The sequence below is a fragment of the Anomalospiza imberbis genome, chromosome 20 (genome assembly GCF_031753505.1).
Source record: "Anomalospiza imberbis isolate Cuckoo-Finch-1a 21T00152 chromosome 20, ASM3175350v1, whole genome shotgun sequence".
Taxonomy (NCBI): Eukaryota; Metazoa; Chordata; class Aves; order Passeriformes; family Viduidae; genus Anomalospiza; species Anomalospiza imberbis.
The window spans coordinates 3,951,679-3,972,040 of NC_089700.1; the positions used below are offsets into that span (position 1 = coordinate 3,951,679).

The following is a 20,362-nucleotide window of genomic DNA, read 5'->3' on the forward strand; positions in this document are numbered from 1 at the left end:
GTTTTTCTTAGCTTGGTATGCTAGAGAAACTACACGTGCATCAGTTGAAGCAGTACCATGTGACTCACTAGTGGAGCCAGCACTGCTGTTGGCATTAGTCAATTACTCCATGACAAATACCAGAAGATAAAAGAAGAATCACAGCTTTTCAGCTGCTAATGTGTATTTAATGATGCTATCATTGATAAAGAATGTCAAGCAGTAACATCCTGGTGTTCACTAGGAGGGAATTCACTTTTCTCCCACCCCTCTTCTATCAACAGCCGACACTGTGGACGCCTGCTCTGCCATAAGTGCTCAACAAAGGAGATTCCTATCATAAAATTTGATCTGAACAAGCCAGTTCGAGTTTGCAACATCTGCTTTGATGTCCTGACTCTGGGAGGAGTCTCCTAGTATGCTGTGGAAGTAAAGGGATTCCCAGTCAGTGCTCCTGACAGCAGCTCTGCTTACAAGCCCTCTGGATAGGGAAGAGGAGGCTTACACATGTCTTCTGCAATAGACTGAACTAATTAAGGACCCTGTTATGATATACTCTGGTATAAATGATTTTGTATGACTGTCAATGTATAGGGCTGCGATAGACTTCACTAGGAATCAGAGTGGATTGTTGAAACCAAGGGACAAAAGGATTTAGACCCTCTTCTAGTTGCAGTTGGGTATGGAAGCTGAAATTTATACTGATTGAATCGGCATAAAACAGGTCTGTCCTCAACATGGTGCTTTGCACTGAGCAACTCTATTAAGTCCTGTGGCTTTCAGGCTGCTTAGTAGAGATGGTATTAAGTTTCAGGGTAACCAGGTATCTTTCTTTGCTTTGTCTTAAAGATAAACGTTCCCCGTCTCTAGAGAAGACTTTTTGTGAAGCTAAACTGAGCTGTTGCAACCACTGTTCAAGAAACTCTTCAGACCCAGGGGTAGTTCTACGTATAGCTTAAGAATTGTGGCCTTACAACAGAAAGCTTTACAACATCTGATGCAAAGCAGTCAGAATTGCAGATCCACATCTTGATACCTCCTCAGCAAATGACTCGTTAGCTTTAGCATGTTCAAGAGAAGTGCAGGATTGTTTTAGGAAAATGCTCTTGCTCATCATACCTGCTGGAACTGTCAGTCTTTGTTGCACTTTGATATTTATGTTGGTCCTTCCAGTCCATGGCACTTGTATAAATGACCATGAGTTTGCTGAAAGGCCTGAGCATGTGCTAAAGGAGAAACACTAAAACTGGTGAAGTCTAACTCACAGTACAGCAATAAATGCTGAAGTGCATTAGGAATCCCAGGAGGGAGAGAAACACTTTCCTGGGGCTTAAGGGGCCTGGTAACTGCTGTGGGAGAGTCAGTAACCCTACCAAGTGTAGAATGTGCTGCACCTCTAGACACTAAACCTGGGTCCGTTTTCAGCAGGATTGCTGGTGAGTGGGAGTGTACGTGGAGGCTTCCTATTAAGAGTAAGCTGCAGTATTTTAATCTAGGCTGGTTGTACTCTCTTAAACATGCTGAATCTGTGGAAACCTACCACCACATTGTCCAGGTAAACAGGAAAGTACTTGTCTGGTAGACCAGCTTGTGATTGGTGGGCAAAGGCTTCAGTTAGAAAAAATGGGTACTTAAGCAAAACTACATGCCACATTAAGGCTGTTTTTATTTCAAGAGATAAGGCTAGTATAGACTCAATTCAGCATTCCTCATCTTTACTCCATGAGTTGGTGTGCATTTTTAAATGACTGTTATCTCCAGTGAACAGTATGGACAGGTGATGATGTGTTGCCCTGTTTGGAGCAGTGACTTGTTGCTCTTAAAGAGTAAGATGAGATGATGAACCAGGCTGCTCCTGTTACGGGAAACTTGCTCAGTTTTTCTCAAGCTTGTACAAGTAGAGGATAGGAGAGGGTGTAACTGCTGACATTTGTATGATTAATTTCACATCAAGTCTCACTTGATCTGCACTTTGATCTTCCAATATGCCTATATTGTGACTGGAAGAATCACCCCTGTACCACTAGGGAAGAACAATGGATGACAATACAAGCATGCCTCACGCTTTGATGTCTGCTGCTGACACGTTCCAACAGAATGCCCTGGGTAACACAGCTGGTCTCTAACAATTACTAATGCAAATGGTGCACCTCTGGCATAATATTGTAGGTGAATGAGGGGAAATAGTGGTGTCAGTTAATGTTAGCTACAGTAATTGTTGGTGTCAGTTAACTACAGTCTACTGTTTGGGGTTTTTTGAGTGGAAGAGGTGATGGAAAACATTGTGCTTCTGATCTTCCAGGGTGTCACTGGTTGCAGATCTCTAGCAGTGAAAGAATGATGGAGAGAAAGTGCATTTGGTCAAAGAAGTCTTGAGTGTAATCCCATGATAACGTTGTTTTCCTTCTTGGTTTGGAGCTGAAGTGATGTGGAGGGGTAAGAGTGTGCTCAGAATGCTGAAAGACAGTGCAGAGGAGGGGCTTTCCAAGGCCACAGCCTGTAGGCTTCAGCCTAATTGGAAAACTGCACAGCATGTAATTGCCAAAGCATTTAAACATTACTTTTTCAGTGGCTTCTCTCATGTAAGGGCAAGGAAACAGGGAAGCAAGCTTTTTAATGATGAAAAATGTGGATCTGGTGAAAATTCAGCTTAACTGAATGGCAAATTAAGGCTGGGTAGTTGCTCTTTTAAAAAATAGGATATTGATTATAACTGTAAAACTGTGGGAAAGATCTGGGAAACCACCTGTAGTGCTCCTGGTTTGCTGTTTACAGCCAGAACTATCCCAGACTTACAGAAGTCTGAAAGGAAAGTTAAGGTTATTGTTAAATATACAGCCTGAGGTGTTCATTTAATTTAAAGCAACTAAATTCAGCAAATTTGATCCTTTTAAAGTGCCTTTGAGATAGTTTCCTTCCAGCCAACTCTAAATAGCTTTCTGCCAGAGCTAAAGAGGGAAAGCTCACAATTTAAACCAAAACCCACGTTAGTTCTTTTCTAGTTCAGCTGAGGGTCGACCCCACCAGACAACTGGTGGGGCTCAGTCCCTCACCCACTCTGCCTAGTGTTGGTCTGAGCTCTCAGACCACTGAGATTTTTTTGGGGAGTTTTGCTGGCAATGCTCCACTACAGGGTACAAATGTGAATGAGGCACTTGGTAATGTAGTGGTGGTCAACACATTTCTAACTCTAAACAACTGCTCTTCCCTTTTTGTAGCATAATACAGTTGTTACCAAACCCCCCACCTCTCTTACCCCTGCTTTTAGTGGTGTGTATTAACTCAAGTCTGCCAAGCATTGAACAAAAGGTTACATGGAAGATCAGTCTGTGTCCCTGGAAGTGCTGCTGTCACATGAGGCTTCAGGCACTTCAGCAGGGTTGCATGGGAAGTCGGGTGGTTCATGCTGTAGCTTTTTGTTCTGAGACTGGATTCCTTTTGATTGCAGTCATGCAGCACTCTTACACAAGCAGATACCGTGGTCCAGCACCCTTACACAAGCACAAACCATGGTCTGGCTGAAATTTTTTGTCTGTAAAAGGTGCAGTCACTGTTTCACACCACTGAGTGGAGTGAGAACGTTGCTGTTGAAGGCACTAACAGAACAGAGTAAGTTGCTGGCTAAAAGCTGACAGATGCCTTAATGACTTCCCGTGCTGGAGATAACAGCTTGTCCAACTGCTCATGTAGTGCTTAGAAACTAACTTGTAACAGTATGGGAGGCCAAGGCTGGATGGTTTTGTAGATCAAATGTTAATAGCAAGTCCTCTTTTTTCTGTAACCAGCAGAGGTGGTCACTGCAGCAAACTCATCTCTAGAAAAATCAAAGCTTGTATGAGTGACAGAAATAACTGAACCTTCTAATACCCTCTGTGAAATAGAAAAGGAAGTCTTAGAACAATGGCATTTTATCTGCAATGTTTGTCTGGAGTTGTTGTAAAAATGTATTTTTCCAATATGCATTACTTCGTTGTGTAATGATCCTACTTGTAATAAAATGCAGAATTAGATGATGCATTGTGAGGTGAAACCTTGCTAAGGAAGTATCTGCTCCTGTAAAGACAGCTGCCCCTCTACAAGCTTTATCCTTACAAACCACGAAGCAAACCAGGGATACAACATCCAATTGGGCACAACACCTTTATTCTTTGTTCTGAAATTAGTCCAGGTATTCATTTTCATGTTGTGGAACTGCTACAACTGTTCTTTTGGCTGTCGAGGTCTGGTGTTCTAGTTTGTACCATGTAGTCATCTTGAATGCCTTACGCTAGACTTACCTATAATCAGTCTTGTGAAACAAATCGAGCTCCCCACGGGCCAGAGCTGCTTCATGGAGTTCACCAGTTCACGTTCCTAACACTGGGTGCACTCACTGTGCTCTGGAGGCAGCTCAGCCCCCTGGGAGAGCAGAGCTGCTGCAGCTTCACTTCAGGAAAAGGAAAACTTCAGTGCAATAGCAAACCCAGGCAAGACTTCTGGGTGAGATTGTGATGCATTAGTCTTTTATTAATAAAACTTACTAAAGTACAGATGAATGGTGAGCTTTATTAGAGCACTGTCTGTGGTGACTTGAGCCCTCTGCAACTATCACTGTTTTCTTCCCACCCTTTTCCACCATGGGAGAATCCAGCTGAGCTGCTCAACTGGAATTACAAACATGATAGTCTTGGAGCACTTCAGGTCAGTGAGTGTCTCCTTGTTTGCTTTAATAGATGATTTATTCCTAGTGCAAGGCAAACCCTCCCCAGTGTTCCTAAACTGAGGAATAAGCTGTGAACTGTGAACTGGTTTCCAACCAACTTTAACTTAAACCAACACCTTCCTGCCCTGCCTTTTTGCAGCAGTTTATTTGCTTTTTGTGTAGCTCTTGCAATCAAAACCATCCCCTCAGCACTATTTGCATAGTAATTGAGTGTTACAGCAAGATGAAACTTGCTTAGAAGGTCAAGCTGGTCCACCTTCACTGGGACTGGTTTGCCCTCACAAACTACTTCTTACAGCATTTAATAGTCTGGAATTTGCTGCAACTTTTAAATAGCTTTATAAAGCTCTTTTAAAGGCACTTGCCAATCATGTGGGGGGGATGGTTTCACTACTTTAAATGCAATTTCTTTTTAAAGTGGTGGTGTCCTTTTCAATGTGGCAAAGGCCAGAGTTGTGGAGGCAGTGAAGTGCTGCTTTGCAGCTCTTTCCTGCACCTTTTACAAAGCTTGATCCTCAGCACTGTGGGACATGAGTTGCTCACTCCACCCCCAGAGATGGCTCAAGCCCAGGGCTGAGGTTTGGTTCTGCCACACATCCTGCTCCCCCCTGAGTGACACGAGCTGGCACAGCAGGGCAATGCCTGCAAGAGCTTCTCTTCAGGATGATGGTAGGTTAAAAACCCCCAAAATAAAACCACAACCCCCATGCCCCGCCACTGTTACAAGCATGTGCATGTTTAAGTTTGTGTGGCTCCATCCCTGGCAGCTGTAGCATCATCCTCTGAGCTGCTATCAGTGAGAAGTGCTGTCATGTGTCCTGCTGCAAGGGAGTGAATGGTGCCTCCTGTAAACCTGCTAATTAACTAACTCATCACTTAGATTTTGGGCCTCTCTTTAGAGGTGGTGACAGCTAAAAATCAGTTTATAAACACTTTCCAGCTGCTTATACATAGGTGGCAGCTGCCTTAAGGAGAAGAACTGACCACAACTCAGCAGGGACCTGTGCCACCACTGGACCCTGAACTCTCTCAAAGTTCAGCTCCACCAACATTGATTTTAACAGCAGATTCCATTAAAACCAGCAACTGCTTCTCAGCAGCTTGAGGTTTGTAGTGCAGGTATTCCTTCCTCCCTTTTAGCCCCACCCAGAGAGGGTAATGACCTGCCCTGCACTTCTGGGAGGCACACTGCTGAATTCTGCCAGCTGTGACACACTAAATATGGCTTTTTAGAGTGCTGGGTCTTGCTCAGGTTATAGTCTGATAGGCACAGACCAGATGGGAAGAAGTCTTATACCAGAATGGAAACAGGAGGCAGATTACAGTAGGATGGTTCTGTTGCCACCCAGGCAACAAAAAGAAAGCTATTTAAAACTACTCCTTCCTGATCAGAACAGTTTGAAAGTGGTGAATCACAGACCAGGACAGTGAGGTTAATATCAAACAACAGTCTCCACAGGTGCCTTCAATATCTGGGTACAGTATCTAATGCAAACACTGAGTGAGGAAATACAGCTCTGGCCTTTGCCTTCTCTACTCCAAGAATTTGATAAAGCTTGTGTGCAACTAAACTGTGCAAGTTCCCGATACTGTGGACCTTAATGGCAGAAGAAACTCAGGGTTCTCCCTGCTACCTTTAAACTCTTGGGTGTGAGTCAGGTGCCTGGGAAGGAGCATCAGCACTGCCTGCAGCAGGACCTGAGGACTGCATGGACTGTGGGCAGTGATGCTGCAGCAGTTCCTGTGCTCACTGACCTCGCTGCCTTAAACCACAGCACACTGTCCCACCGCTGTGCACACAAACATCCAGTTCCTGACTGCACAGGAAGCAGTTCTAAAATACAATTCAGGCTGTGCATCTAACACTTTGCTCCCAGGTGCAGAAATATTTCCCACAGAAATAAAGAAAGCATAACCTGTTACTTGATTTTTTTAGCCACTAACGTGGCTGAAGCGTTTCCTCCATCTCCACATGTTAAAAAGCATCACAAATGACATGAGATTGTTACTGCTCCCTTAGCATGGACGGGTGGGAGGGATGGAGCTGGAGCTGCCCAGCCACAGTGCAAGGTTTCACGGCAGGGCTCTCCCTGCCCTGCAGTCAGCCCGCGAGGAGGACACACTGCTCGGCCAGGGGGTGGCAGCCCTCGTACGGCTGCAGCTGAGGGTTATCCAGGTCGCCTCTGTCGCTGTGCTGGGAGGAGCCAGGCTGGCCCCAGGGCGGCCCGGAGCTCCTCACACACACGCACTGCGTGCCCTGCGAGCCGGGGCGGTGCAGCTGCCGCGGGACCCCGGCCCAGGCTCGGTGCACTCCCCCGCTGGGAACAGAGAGTGGAAATCAGTTACAACCCAAACCCATCAAAATGCTTCCAGTCCATAGAGAGTCCTTAGGGAAAAACCCGAGACCATCTGGGGAAACTAGACCTAACACTGAGGCAGGCTTTGCTTCCACAGAATTCACAGAATGACTGGGTTGGAAGAGACCTTAAAGATCCTGGAGTCCAACCCAGCCCCAACAGCTCAACTAAACCCTGGCACCCAGTGCCACATGCAGGCTTTGTTAAACAGCCACCATCCCACAGCCTTTATCTTTTTATTGGCTGTGCTGCAGAAACCTGTGGCCTGGAGCTGGTTTCATCGCTGCTGCTGCAGGCTCTACCCTTCTGAGAGTGACCAACTCCTGCATTCCAGGCTTCCATTGCTAGAGGGATCACAGCCTTCTGGAGCACAGCCAAATGCCTTTTCTGCAGGTACCTAAATGCTCACAGGTGACCACACACCTTCACAGAATCACAGCGGCCTGGGTGGGAAGGGACCTTAAAGATCATCCAGTCCAGCCCCTGCCACAGGCAGGGCCACCTTCAATAGAGCAGGTTCTTGTAGGCTTTCTGTGCCTTGACTAAACTGATTTTGAGAACTGGGGCAGAAGAAAAGTACTTCCCCAGCTAACTCATCATGTCTCTATGTCTAAGTGTCTCTCTATGGGCCAAGTCCTGCCTGTTCCCCAACCTCTGCAGCTTTTAAGCCTCTTACACAAGTCACTGCCACATCACACCTGGTCCCAAGGCTGTCCCCAAGCTCAGGCACACACAGAAGCAGATCCCTGGGGCACACAGTGCTGCTGCTGGGCTGGCATGAAGCCCAAGCATTTTGCAGTGTGGTCTGTGAAATGATTTCATCTTCAGACAAAATAGTCCCTAAGATGAGAGACAGCTACTAACAGGAAAGTAGGAAATGATTATTCAAAGCTTAACCTCATTTTTATGTGGTTTAAGTGAAAATGTTGTGGTATCAGCCTGTGAGTCAGGCTGTGAAACTGTCTGAAAAGCACAGGTTAATACTTGTATTCCTGATAGGTGACAGAACCTGTTTGAATCCCAGTCCTACTGGGATTTCTGTCCTGTTTTGCTGAGAACAGGAGGTCACGTGCATGTGTGGTAAATTGTTTGCTTCCAGTGTGACAGAAGAGGCTCAGCCTGGAGAAAAGGGGGCTCAGGGGGGACCTTCTCACTCTCTACAACTCCCTGACAGGAGGGTGCAGCCAGGTGAAGGTCAGGCTCTGCTCCCAGGGAACAGGGACAGGGTAAGAAGAAAGAGCCTCAAGCTGTGCCAGGGGATGTTTAGGTTGGATACTGGGGAAAATTTCTTTATGGAAAGGGTGGCCAGGCATTGGCACAGCTGCCCAGGGCAGTGGTGGAGGCCCCATCCCTGCAGGGATTTAAAAGCTGTGTGGATGTGACACCTGGGGGCACAGGTTACTGCTGGGGGAATGGTTGGACTCGTTGGTCTCACTGGGCTTTTCCCACCTGAACAACCCTGGGAATTCAGGCAGGGACAGAGTCCATGCCTGGCTTATTCCAGCCCTGGCAGCACCACTGCACACACAACCCGTGCCAGGTCCCAGAGCTCACCTGCCCATGGAGTGTGGTGGCTGCAGGACATCTTCCCATGCCCCTCCTGCCAGGAGAGGCAGGAACAAAGCACAGGGCACCCAAAAAAAGCCTCTGCTCCAGAGGGGCCAAGCTTACCTCTGTCTGGAGCACCAGAACCGGGTGCCTTTAGCAGAGCTCCATTCAGAGTTGCAGGGTGGGAACTGCTGCTTCTTCTGATCACTTTGTGCTTGCAATTTGAGAGCTTCCTCAATGGCAGCCTCCACCTCCCTCAGGGCTTCTGTCGGTGCCCCATTTTCATCATAGAATCTGCCCACCAGCTTCCCTGGGAGAGAAGATCAATTAAGACCACAGTGTTTCCAGACCACAGACCTGTTTCCAGGCAAGGAAAAGGCATAGTTCTGGTGGGGTTTTATTTTTAATTTGCTATTTAAAGACAAAAGTAAAAGGAGATGTCACCATGGCCCAATTTTAGAACAGAACCGAGCTTACATCCCTTGAACCCTTGAATCACACAGCAATTTACCCATATTATTAAATCCATGCAGGATAAGCTTAGGCCCAGACTCATTACAGAGCTGAAAACCAAAGCCAGTTTCAGCTGCACAACCCAGAAGCCATTCCCCAAAAGAGTTTCCCTGCGCTGCTGCCCCTACATTCTCCTGAGTCCCGGTATTTCAGGCTGGCTCCATGCTTTGTGCTCGGCAGAGACAATCCAAGCAGGACAACAGCCAGGTGGGACAACGATCCAACTTTCCCTTGGAGGGAAGCAGACCTCGGAGACCTGGCTAGGCTGCAGCTCCAGCTGGTCCCTTGCAGGGGTCGGGACCTGCACATCCATCCCCTGCGGGAGCCCACCCACCCACACCTACCCACGGGCTCGTAGTTGTCGCTGTAGAAGCTCAGCCAGCTGTGGATGGAGAGCAGCTCCGCGGGTGACAGCCCCGCCACGGTGTCCACCAGCCCCGCCGCGGTGAAGTCGCCGCTGGCAAACGCCCTGGTGGCATCTCTGCCTGCGGGGCAGGGAGAGTGAGACCCCGGCAGGGAGAGTGAGACCCCACAGGGTGAGACCCCCCAGCCACAGAGTGAACCCCCAGCCATGCAGCGAACCCCTCAGCCACAGAGTGACCCCCCAGCCATGCAGTGAATCCCCCAGCCATGCAGTGAAACCCCCTGCCCCAGAGTGACCCCCCAGCCACAGAGTGAACCCCCAGCCACAGAGTGAACCCCTCAGCCACAGAGTGAACCCTCAGCTATGCAGTGCACCCCCCAGCCATGCAGTGAACCCCCCCAGCCATGCAGTGAATCCCCCAGCCATGCAGTGAAACCCCCTGCCCCAGAGTGACCCCCCAGCCACAGAGTGAACCCCCAGCCACAGAGTGAACCCCTCAGCCACAGAGTGAACCCTCAGCTATGCAGTGCACCCCCCAGCCATGCAGTGAACCCCCCCAGCCATGCAGTGAATCCCCCCAGCCATGCAGTGAATCCCCCTGCCCCAGAGTGACCCCCCAGCCACAGAGTGAACACCCCCAGCCACAGAGTGAACCCTCAGCCATGCAGTGAACCCCTCAGCCACGCAGTGAACCCCCACAGCTACAGAGTGAACCCCTCAGCCACAGAGTGAACCCCTCAGCCTTGGAATACAGCCCAGCCATGGGGTGTGCTCCCCGAACAGGAGCCGAGCTCTCCCTCCTCCCATCCCGGGGTGAATGACTGGCCCAGGCACGGAGTGCGTTCCCCGGCCAGCGGTGACAGGCGGTGACAGGCGGTGGCACACACAGCCCCAGCCCCGGGGCCGATCCCCTCCCCAGCCCGGCCGCGCCATTCCCACAGCCAGCCCCCTCTCCCCGCCCCACCTGCGAACCCGCTGTACGCGCCGCCCGGCCCATAGTGCTTGCGGCCCCGCTCCACATCGAAGACCCGTCCCAGCAGGGCGAGGTAGAGCCCGGGCTCGCCCGGCGCCCCCCGGTAGCGGCGCAGCTCGGCGGCGCTGAGCAGGCGGGCGCGGGGCTCGAACCCGCGGCGCAGGAGGCAGGCGGCGGCCAGGCCCAGCAGCGCCGCGGCCGCGCCCCGCCACATCGCGCCGCGACACCGCGCCGCTTGCGCGACAGCTTCCTCGCCGCACGGCAGCGGGGAGGCCAACCGCGTCTGGGACGTGCGCGGGACGGCCGGGCCGGGGGCGCGCTTTACGGCAGCGTGGCGGCGGAGCAGGACCCGCCGTCACCGAGCGGTCTGGGGCGGGAGGCGGCGTAAAAATCATCTCCTCCCAGCCCTTCTGGGCAGCGACACCGTCCACCGCCCACCGCTGCTGCAAGCCCCGGCCAAGCCGGCCTCCAACACGGCCAGGGATGGGGCGGCCACCGCTTCTGTGGGCACCCTCCTCCTAATGGCGTTGTTCATAAGGGCATTCACAGAAGCTCCTGCTGCCAGTGCCCTCTGGAGAGCAGCCAGGGTGAGCCCTGCCAAGGCAGAGCCACCTGCAGCAGGTGACACGGCAAGGTCCAGGGGAGTTTGGCATTTCTCCGGAGACGGAGGCTCCACACCCTCGCTGGCAAGTCTGTCCCAGTGCTCTGCCACGCTCATGCCAAGGAGTTGTTCTCATGTTGAGGTGAAGCTTGGCGTGTTTTTGTCCACGGCCATTACTGTTTCTCCATCACTGGGCACCACTGAAGAGAGTCTGCCACCGCCCTACTGGCACCCCTTGGAGATACTTCTACGAATTAATGAGATCCCCGCCCCACTCTTCTCCACACGAGCCCGTCCCGGGTCCCGCAGAGTCTCCCCACGAGAGAGCTGCCCCGGCTCCCGTCCACGGCTCCCGGCCCCGGCTCCGCCTCTGTCCCGCCCGTGGCGGCGCTTTGCGGCGGCGCGGCGCGGCGCGGGCGGCGCTTTACGGCGGTGTGGCGCGGGCGGCGCTTTACGGCGGCGCTTTGCGGCGGCGCTTTACGGCGGTGTGGCGGCCCCGCGCTGACAGGTGCGGCGGGCGGGAAGTTGCTGACTAAGGCGGGCCGGGCCGGGCCGGGCGGGGACCGGCGGGAGCGGCGGCACCGGCGGCGGCTGCGAGGGGCTCCCGAGCGGCTCATGGGGACGGCGGCGAGCCACAGCAGCGAGGAGGAGGAGGAGGGCGCCGAAGAGGGCATGGAGGGGGCGGCCGGCGCGCCCCAACCCGGCGCGGCCGCGCCGGCGCTGCCGCCGGCCGAGGTGCTGCTGGAGCAGGCCCGGCTGCGGGAGGCCACGGCGTGGCTGCGGGAGGCGGCCCTGCCCGAGCCGCTCGTGTCGCGGCACCACAGCGCGCTGGTGCGATGGCTGGAGGAGCGGCTGAGCCGCGGCGACGAGGCCGTGAGCCTGGAGCAGTTCTGCGAGGTGCTGGAGAGCGTGTCCCGGCTGGCGGCCGGGTCCCGCGGGGAGAGCGAGGAGGTGAGAGCCGGCAGGAAGCGCCGTCCGCGGCGGCCGTGGAATAGCTCGGGCAGGGAGGAACCCCGCACACCACCCTGCCACGGGCAGGGACACCTTGCAGTAGACCGGCTTGCTCAGAGCGCCGTCCAGCCTGGCCTTGGACACTCCCCGGGAGGGGGGTGCCCTTCTGGGCGGTGGGGTGCTCGGCATCGGGGGAAGGGAGGCGGGGGAACCTCCGGGGCGCTGCTGGGGGTCGGTGTCCCCGGGCCCTCGCTGTGGCTGCTGGCGGGTCCGTGGCCATCCCCACGACCCTGGAGACCCCGGACACGCGTCCTGGGGCGTGGGGAGAGGCCGGGCCAGACGGTTCTGCAGGCTTGGACCAGCGGCTGCTGCTGTTGATACGCAGTCTGTCAGCTTCCAGATATCCCCTTAAAAAAAACCAAAAAACTTATGTCAGTTATCAGCGATCATGCTCAGCAGCCACTTAAGAAGAAAATGGGTGTTTACAGCAATATTTCTGCTGTTGCTGGTGCAGCTGAGAGCACAGGTGGGGTGAGAACACAGGTAGGAAATCCTGCCTGAGTAATTCCTCTTGATACTTACTAGCGTTATCAGCAAGTCAAAGTTTACCACGCTGGATTTTATTGTAGCTTTTTAAAACCAGCAGTGAAATTGTCAAGCATTTCTTTTATTGTAAAGTAGGAGTTTTGGAAAACTTGTAGGAAGTAGTGTAACAGAGATCCCCTTCCACAGCCAGAAGGTGCTATGGGCAGCTTTTAATGGTTTAAAGAGAGTAGTTTCCTTTCTGCTGGGATTTCCAGTTTTCCCCTTCTGCGGGAAGGACATGGAGGATTTAATGTCTAGAGCACTTAAGCTTTAGCTTTGCTCTGTAGAAATCCAAAATGCAGCAGGACACCCTGTTGGGAATTCCACACTCACTTGAGAAAGTGGCTGTGTGTGAATTCCTTAGTGCAAGCAGTTCCTGAGGCTCAGCAGTCACTTCCTGCTGTCTTTGTTTTGCTCACGAGTAGCAGAACAACTGTGTAAACTTAAATCACACACACACACGCCTCAAATCAGTGCTGACAGGTGAGCAAGGCTCCTGGACACTGGAAGGAGATTCGTTTTCATGCCCAGATAGGTGTGTTTTTACCAGACTGGTTTAAGTAGCTTGGTGAAATGCTGCCTCCACTTCCAGTTCCTTCACAGAGAAGAGCCAGGAACCAGCACATCTTCATTTGTAACAGCAGCAAGGGTGAAATGAGTCCACTGGGGTTCTTCTGTTGGCACAAACAGCTGAGCTTTGTGGGCTGCAGAAATACTTGGAGGATTGTCTGTATTTCACATCCTCCTCTGCATGAGGAATCTATTTGTTTTGGTTTCATTTCCTGCTCCAGGGAGGGGGGAAAAAGCTTGTCACAGGATTTAGCGTGGCGCGGATGTGTGGTCACATCTGGTCTGCCCTGCAAAGTTGAGATGTTGAGAGTTCTGTGGAAAACCTTGATGTCATCATTTCTGGCAGCAACCCATGAGCTGTGGTGTTTGAGCTTTCCTTTTACGCTGAGGAGAAGCCAGTGTAGGGGTGGCAGGTCAATGGGTTTCTCTTTTTAATGTCTCTAGAGTCCTGTCTGGCACAGCCCAGGTTTGGTCTGCCCTTTCAGATTCTCTGTTCTCAGTGCAGGGCTTTGAGCACAGACTTCAAATGTTTTATGAGCAATGTTTAAATGCAAAATCTGTTTCTATATAAACCGAGCCTCTGAATCCTTCTTAGTACTGCTTCAGCAGTTGTCATGCATGTATCCAGCTTTGGCTGGCAACAATTAGGCTGCAGTTCTACTGAGAGCAGAGGGTGAAATAGGAAGTTCTCCCAGGTCACCTTTCAGATACCTTGTTGTGCCATCCAGCTCCTGAGCTGTGAGATGAGGGCCTGATTTTTCCATGTGCCATATTTCCAAGCAGCCCTCTCAACCATTATTTCCTAGAACGATGTTTCTCACATGCTTCTTCATGTTCAGGGTTGAACTGTGTGGAGTTACTGCATTTATTTAGGAGTAGGATGAATTGTTGTTGAATTGTATCATGTCCCAGTCCTGCACACAGCTCAAAAATTCTTTGAGTACAGGTTGAGACTCATTTTTTTTTTCCCCCACTTTTTTTCCCCCTTTACACAGGACAGCAGTGGAAATGATGTGTGGTTTCTGTCAAATACAGAGTTTAAGTTATACTGAACAGTCAAAAAATAATTTTAGAGTTCTAGGTTTGGTGCAATCTCCTGAGATCAGAGGAAGAGTTTAAAAATAAAATAACAAAATACTACAGTAAGATGTCAGAAAAAGCATATATGTAGTAATCCCTCCTTATGTGAGACTGTAAAAAATTTGTTTAAAGTAGGTGTCAGCCGATTCAGCCTTGTTGCCTTGTGTTTTATTGTCACCAGTAACATCACAAGACTTTTTCGATTTGTCGTTTAGTAATTGTGCAGTTTCACTTCAGGTGTGAGGAAAAATGGTGAGAATGCTGTGAAACTGTACATTGAATTGTTTTGGCAACTGAGTTATGTCTATTAGAATGAATTCCCTCTGGCTTGTTGTCCTCAAGCAAAGGTGTTGGGTTTTTGTTTTGGGATCTGCCCAGTGCCTGGGCTAGGCTGGTCCTGGTGCCTGCTGGATGCTCAGCACCAGCTTTGCTGCTCAAAATAAGTTTTTAAAGGTGATCATGATTAGCTTGGGTTCAGCTGTGTGTGTAATAAGACACTATAAAGTTTCCAAGCTCAAATCCAGCTCTGGGCCACAGAAGTGCCATGAGAACTTCAGTCAGCTAAAAGGCTGTGTTTCAATTCTGTTGTCTTCTGAGGACTTTGCTCTCATTTTACTGGTGTAATTATGTCATGGTTAATTGGCAGGTTATTTTGAGCTAATCATTCCGGGTTACTGCTCTCTAGGATAGCACTCTTAATGGTACATCAAGTCTGATAATCAGGTAACAAACCCAGAGAGTGAAGCAGGAGCTTCCTCCTGAGCAGCAGTGATCCCTTGACTCAGGCACCTGTGAGATCATCTGTTCTCAGAGACCAGATTTGCTCAGCTTGGAATAAAAGTTCAGGGCAGTGAGACTCAAGTCTTGCTTGTAAAGAAATATCTTTTGTAAGTGCTTTCCCAATTTATATGAAAAAGGTGGATGCTCCTGAAATATTGCATTTCTCTTCTGGAACAAGTTCCATTTTTAGCAATTACACAGAAATTTGTTTCAAAATTAAATGTGATTGTGAAAAAATAGCCAGATTTTTAATAGTAGTGTGTCACTGAATCATGAGTTCTCTGAAATAGCTAGTTAAAGTAAGTTACATTTATGAGCTTAGTTCTGATTTATAGGCTCAGCTGAATAACATTACCTTGTACATTTGTTAGTTCAAAGTTGTGAAATGCTGTGTGAATTACTTTTAGTACATGCTCAACACAACTTTTTATATTAAAATTTTTATTAGGGTTAAAGTTAATAAAGCTGCCAGTCATTCTCTTCAATAAAAAAATCTCATCCCTTTTCTAATTCTCTCTACTGTTTTCAAAAATACTTAGACAAACTATATTAAACTGATTTTTGGTGTAGGAGGACAGTTTATGGAAGGAAAAATCAAATAAAAAAATATTACTGTTCTTAGGACAATTTCTTAAATAATGACAGTGTGCAAACCCTGAAGGAATTTGAGTGGATGCAGTGAGAGAGGGATGCAGCAGTGATGAGTAATCAAAGGTGTGGCTTTTGGAACCAAACCACCCTTCAGCTGAGGAGCTTTTTGCTAAGCTCCTTCCTTAGAGTCCCAGCTAGCCATGGATGGATCCTGCTGATTCACTGGTGGATATGATGGGCTGTCTCCACCTAAGCATGACTCCACTGACTTTTATGGGAAGGCAGTGCAAATGCCTTCAAACTTGCTAAACATTGCAGATTTCCAGCCAGCCTGCTTCCTGTTAGCGTGAATTCAGTACTTTGGGGAATGGATTCTTTTGGTTTTGTTGTAAAAGTGTTACAACATTTGTTGCTATGGTTTCTATGAAATACCTCGCTTTAAGGAAATATGCTGTAATAATTTTTTTTGTTACCCTTCAGGCCTTTGCGCAATTTGATGCTGAAGGAGATGGCACTGTAGATGTGGAGAATATGCTGGAGGCTCTCAAGAATTCTAGTGGAGCAAATCTTCAGGGGGAGCTGAGCCATGTAATCAGGCAACTGCAAGCTTGTTCACTGGTGCCAGGTATGAGAGCAGAGTGCTGGAAGATAGGATTTCCCAAGCCCTGCCCCATGGAAGAGAAGCTGCTTCAATAAATTGCTTCAATAGCATTGCTTGTCCTAATCTTATCAAAACCATTCCCCAGAAGGTTCTTGGTTCTTTAGTGTCAAGCAAGTGGAGTTGTTATAAATTAAACATTTCCCAGAACTGCATGCAGAACTTCCTTTCACAAATAACCACTGTTTCCTTCTCTGTGTGTCTGAGGAGTGTCTTACCCCTGTTTGGTTTATCTCACAGACAGAAAATGTACCTTGCAGAATTTTGGTGAGTGCCCAGCTGATGCAGTCTTGTTCTTGGTAACTGGAGGAATAAATCCTCCATGGAGTCTGTTCCAGGGGATGAGTCACATATTTTATTATTATATTGTTATTCAGCATTTGAAATCCTGATAAAACATAATTCAGGTTTTATGGTTTATGGTTCAGAAAATGTCAGTTTCCAGAATTTGATTTCTGGGATAAGGGTCAGTCACTGGCTTTCCTTCCAAGCATTTGATGATAAGTGGCTAAAGGGGATTTGCCTTAAAGGATCAGACAAGAAACACTAGAATTTGCTGCAGAGAATTCAGAGGAGAGGACTTAGAGAGTACTGTTCTATGCATGTGTATGCACTGGGATTCAGGTACCACTGCTCAGGAGCTCACATTTCTGACCAAGTTGGTGGAAAACATTAGGAATAATTAACAATTCCATAGAGAAAAGCTCAGTGTAGCTCAGGGTGAGTGGTTGTTAACCAAGTGGCAGCTGCTTCACTTGGATTTTGAAGGTAAGGATTTGGGGAAGCAAAATAAACGTAAGATTGTTGGTAATTGTTTTGAATTCCTTCAGGCATTTCAAGTCACTGGCAAAAACATTTTCCTGCACTTTTCCCCACTGTAGAGGTTGTAGACTTGAGCTCCATGCTCTCATAGTTTTGCATCCTTCTTACATTGTGGTGCCTCAGGAAGTGATGTCTCCTTCCAGGGTTTATCGATATATTTTCTGAGTCCAAAGAGCGCCTGGGCCTTCACGCCTCGATGATCCTGAGATTCTTGCACCGGAACCGCATCTCCAGCACTGCCATCCCTTACCCAGTGCTGGAGTACTTCAACAACATCTGCACCATGCGCTCCTCCGTGCTGAAGGATTCTTTGGATCGACTTCTCCTCAAAGAGAGAGGTGGGCAATGTCGTCCCTTCTTTTTCAGGATGATAGTGTGACCATGGCTTTGAAAAAGAGACTACAGATAAAATGAAAAGCTTTCTTTACTATGTCACCTCTAACAGGCTTCACGTTTTCTGAAGTTGATCTGCATGCTTCTGTGGATTTTTGTTGGTTTTTTGAAGCACATAAATTAATTTCTGAACTACCCAGCAATATGAGTAACACTCTGGAACGTTCTTATCTTTCTCTGGGTCTGTTTCAGAATTGATGGTTACTCGTTTGTGATATTCTGTATTCCGTCAAATATCTTTACTAGTTGCTAGTTTCCCTGTGAAGGTGGATGTTTTGTGAAGTTGACTGTTCAGCATTAAAAGATACTTTATTATTTTGGATTGGAGGTGATAAATCTTACAGTGTATCTCTGATTGGACTGGCCTGGTCCCTACAGGGAGGGCTCCTTTACAGCTTGACTAGATATTTTCAGATTTCTGCACTTCTATTGAAATAGATCAAGTTACATGGGAAAGAGAGTGCTTTGTCCTTTCTCTAAAATGCATGAACTGAAGTTTTCTTCATTGTAATTTACTTTTGCCTTTCATCTGTTTGTATTTGGGCACAAAAATTATAAAGCACTGTTGAGGCCAGTAATGGAAGGGGTAGATAAAGGCTTTTGAACTCCAGGGAATGGAGATGTTTTCATACTGAGAGTGGTAGATGGAGATGATTGCAATTTCATCTGAAATGAAACTTTGCTGTCTTCTAGTTTCTGTCAGAAACAGTCTTTTAGGGGGTGGGTTCTGTGCCAAGAAGTTAATTTGTGTGAGATAGTTCTTACAAAGGTATAACAGTGCTCCAAACAGGCCAAAGAAAAATATTCTGAGTGGCTTTTTTGCAGAATACCCCAGCGATCTGAATGGTAATCAGGAGTCAGACAAGCTGAAGTCTATCACAAAGTGCTACACACACATTGAAACCTCCTCCAATTCCGCCGATATCGACAAGATGACGAACGGAGAAACGTCCTCCTTCTGGCAGTCGGACGGGAGCGCTCGATCCCACTGGATCCGGTGAGCTGGGGCTGGGGCTCTGAGTCCTCAGGCTGACAGCCAGTGGGGGCTTGTGGTGGATCGATCCTGGCTGGATGCCAGGTGCCCCCAAGGCTGCTCCATGACTCCCCTCCTCAGTGGGCAGGGGAGAGAAAATGTAACAAAAGGCTCTTGGGTCAAGGGCAGGGAGAGCTCTCTCACCAGCTGCCATCACAGACAAAGCCTCATCAAAGACTTGATTCAGGGAATTTAGTTCAGTTTATTAAATCAGGGTGGGGTCAGGAGAAACAAAACCAAATCTTCCCCCATTTCTTCCCAGGCTTAGAAAAAAATGGAAGAGAAATTCTCCTCTCCTCCAGAGGCACAGGGGGCTGGGGAGTGTGGGCTGCACTCAGTTCATCACATGCTGGCTCTGCCACTCCTTCCTCCTCAGGGGCAGAACTCCTCACATGCTTCCCTGCACCAGTGTAGGGTCCCTTCCATGGTGCTCCCTCAAAGTGCTCCAGTGTGGGTCCTTCCAGTGGGGTGCAGTTACAGAACCACAGAATATTGAGTTGGAAGGGAGCCCCGAGGATCGTCAAGTCCAGATCTTAAGTGAATGGCCCCTGTGGAGACCAGTCCTTCAGGAAGAGGCTGCTGCAGCATGGGTCCCCCACGGGATCACAAATCCTGCCAGCAAACCTCCTCCAGTGCACACTGCTCTTCCCATGGGGACAGAGGTCCAGCCTCCAGCAGCATCTCACACCCTGTAGCCTCCCACTGCTAAAACCTTGTCACACAAACCCAATACAGACGTCATTGAAAACAGCTGAAATTAATGAGTGACAGGTGAATACAGATAAAAGCAGAAGTCATTAATCTCTGCATAAAATTCAAAAGCCTGACTGCCAAATAAAAGGTCACCTGTAAAAAGGTCATCTGCTGTGGTGACAAAAAGCCTTGTTGTAGAGTGAAGCTTTCCAAGCTGTAATACAGATGCAGTGGTTGGTACTTGAATAAAAACACTTTGCCACTGTCCAGGATGTTCTGTGAAACAGAAATGCTCGATGAAACAGAGCATTTAGTGGGTTTTTTTCCAGTGGTAGATCTAAGAATGTGTGTTTCAAAGGAAAAAAATCTCATTTTAGTCATTATTAACATTGCATTTTTATTCCTGAGGAATGAATTCTCAGTTTAAAATATAAATAGAAAATTCTACAGTCTCTCAGAGGTAACTGTTTTCTAAATCAAAAATTTTTAACTTGTTCACCATGGTGAGGTTAAGAACACCTGTGAAGCATTAGGTGAATTTCAGACAATTTATTTGTGTTTGTAGAGGAGGAAATGTGTAATAAGGAGGAAAATATATAATAATAATAATGAGGAAAATGAATAACAATATAATATCTGTTATACATACACATGTATAATATTATGATATATAATCATAAAAGCATGGTGCTTGACTTACCTTCTCTTCACAAGAACCGTTTTCTCTTCTTCGCCTTGCAGTTTAAAGATGAAACCAGATGTGGTTTTGAGACACCTGTCCATTGCAGTGGCAGCTAATGACCAGAGTTACATGCCACAGCAAGTCACAGTGGCAGTGGGAAGGAATGCCAGCAGTCTCCAGGAGGTCCGAGATGTTCACATTCCAAGCAATATCACTGGCTACGTAACACTGTTGGAAAACGCTAACATTAGTCAGATGTGTGAGTCAACAAAGATACCATTGGGATACTGCTTTGCTGCTTTTTGGAAGGTGAAAGGTTGGGTAGATCCTGGAGAGATGTGTTGAAGTGTCAGTCACCAGGGGTGACACTTTGGGCCGTGTCCTTGGGTCAGAGGAATTGTTTTAATTCTAGTTTAATTTCTAGCCTGTAAGAGAGTCCTCTGAGCCTTTCTTGTGGCCTCTGCAACGTGGGTTAAGGGTTGAAGAG

At 48.5% G+C, this 20,362-nt stretch overlaps 3 protein-coding genes across 6 annotated transcripts in view; 2 read left to right on the plus strand and 1 right to left on the minus strand.

Annotated features, from left to right (window-relative positions):
• The window catches only part of ANKFY1 (ankyrin repeat and FYVE domain containing 1), a 31,774-nt gene extending 27,785 nt beyond the window's left edge, over positions 1-3,989 (plus strand). For both annotated transcript variants that reach the window (XM_068210208.1, XM_068210207.1), the window contains exon 25: positions 264-3,989. In XM_068210208.1, the coding sequence (XP_068066309.1) occupies positions 264-396 (133 nt within the window). In that variant the 3' untranslated portion in view covers positions 397-3,989. The remainder of the gene's footprint in view (positions 1-263) is intronic.
• Positions 3,765-10,652, minus strand: CYB5D2 (cytochrome b5 domain containing 2). Its single transcript, XM_068210209.1, has 4 exons — positions 10,428-10,652; positions 9,444-9,584; positions 8,710-8,896; positions 3,765-6,999 (listed from the first exon to the last, which is right to left on the minus strand). The coding sequence occupies exons 1-4, from the start codon at positions 10,648-10,650 to the stop codon at positions 6,783-6,785; spliced, it is 768 nt and encodes a 255-aa protein (XP_068066310.1). The 5' UTR covers positions 10,651-10,652; the 3' UTR covers positions 3,765-6,782.
• Positions 10,653-11,562: 910 nt separating this feature from the next.
• The window catches only part of ZZEF1 (zinc finger ZZ-type and EF-hand domain containing 1), a 56,869-nt gene continuing 48,069 nt past the window's right edge, over positions 11,563-20,362 (plus strand). For 2 of the 3 annotated variants that reach the window (XM_068210211.1, XM_068210212.1), the window contains exons 1-5: positions 11,563-11,988; positions 16,075-16,219; positions 17,218-17,412; positions 18,293-18,464; positions 19,935-20,134. In XM_068210211.1, coding sequence (XP_068066312.1) covers positions 11,653-11,988; positions 16,075-16,219; positions 17,218-17,412; positions 18,293-18,464; positions 19,935-20,134 — 1,048 coding nt within the window. In that variant the 5' untranslated portion in view covers positions 11,563-11,652. The remainder of the gene's footprint in view (positions 11,989-16,074; positions 16,220-17,217; positions 17,413-18,292; positions 18,465-19,934; positions 20,135-20,362) is intronic. The other variant, XM_068210210.1, reaches the window with a different exon arrangement.

Excerpts from the sequence above, each read along its gene's own strand:
- CYB5D2 (XM_068210209.1), bottom strand. The coding sequence starts at position 10,650 with ATGTGGCGGGGCGCGGCCGCGGCGCTGCTGGGCCTGGCCGCCGCCTGC. Across the intron at positions 9,585-10,427 it reads CGCGTACAGCGGGTTCGCAG|GCAGAGATGCCACCAGGGCG; the intron begins GTGGGGCGGGGA and ends CCTGCCCCGCAG. Across the intron at positions 8,897-9,443 it reads CGACAACTACGAGCCCGTGG|GGAAGCTGGTGGGCAGATTC; the intron begins GTAGGTGTGGGT and ends CTTCTCTCCCAG.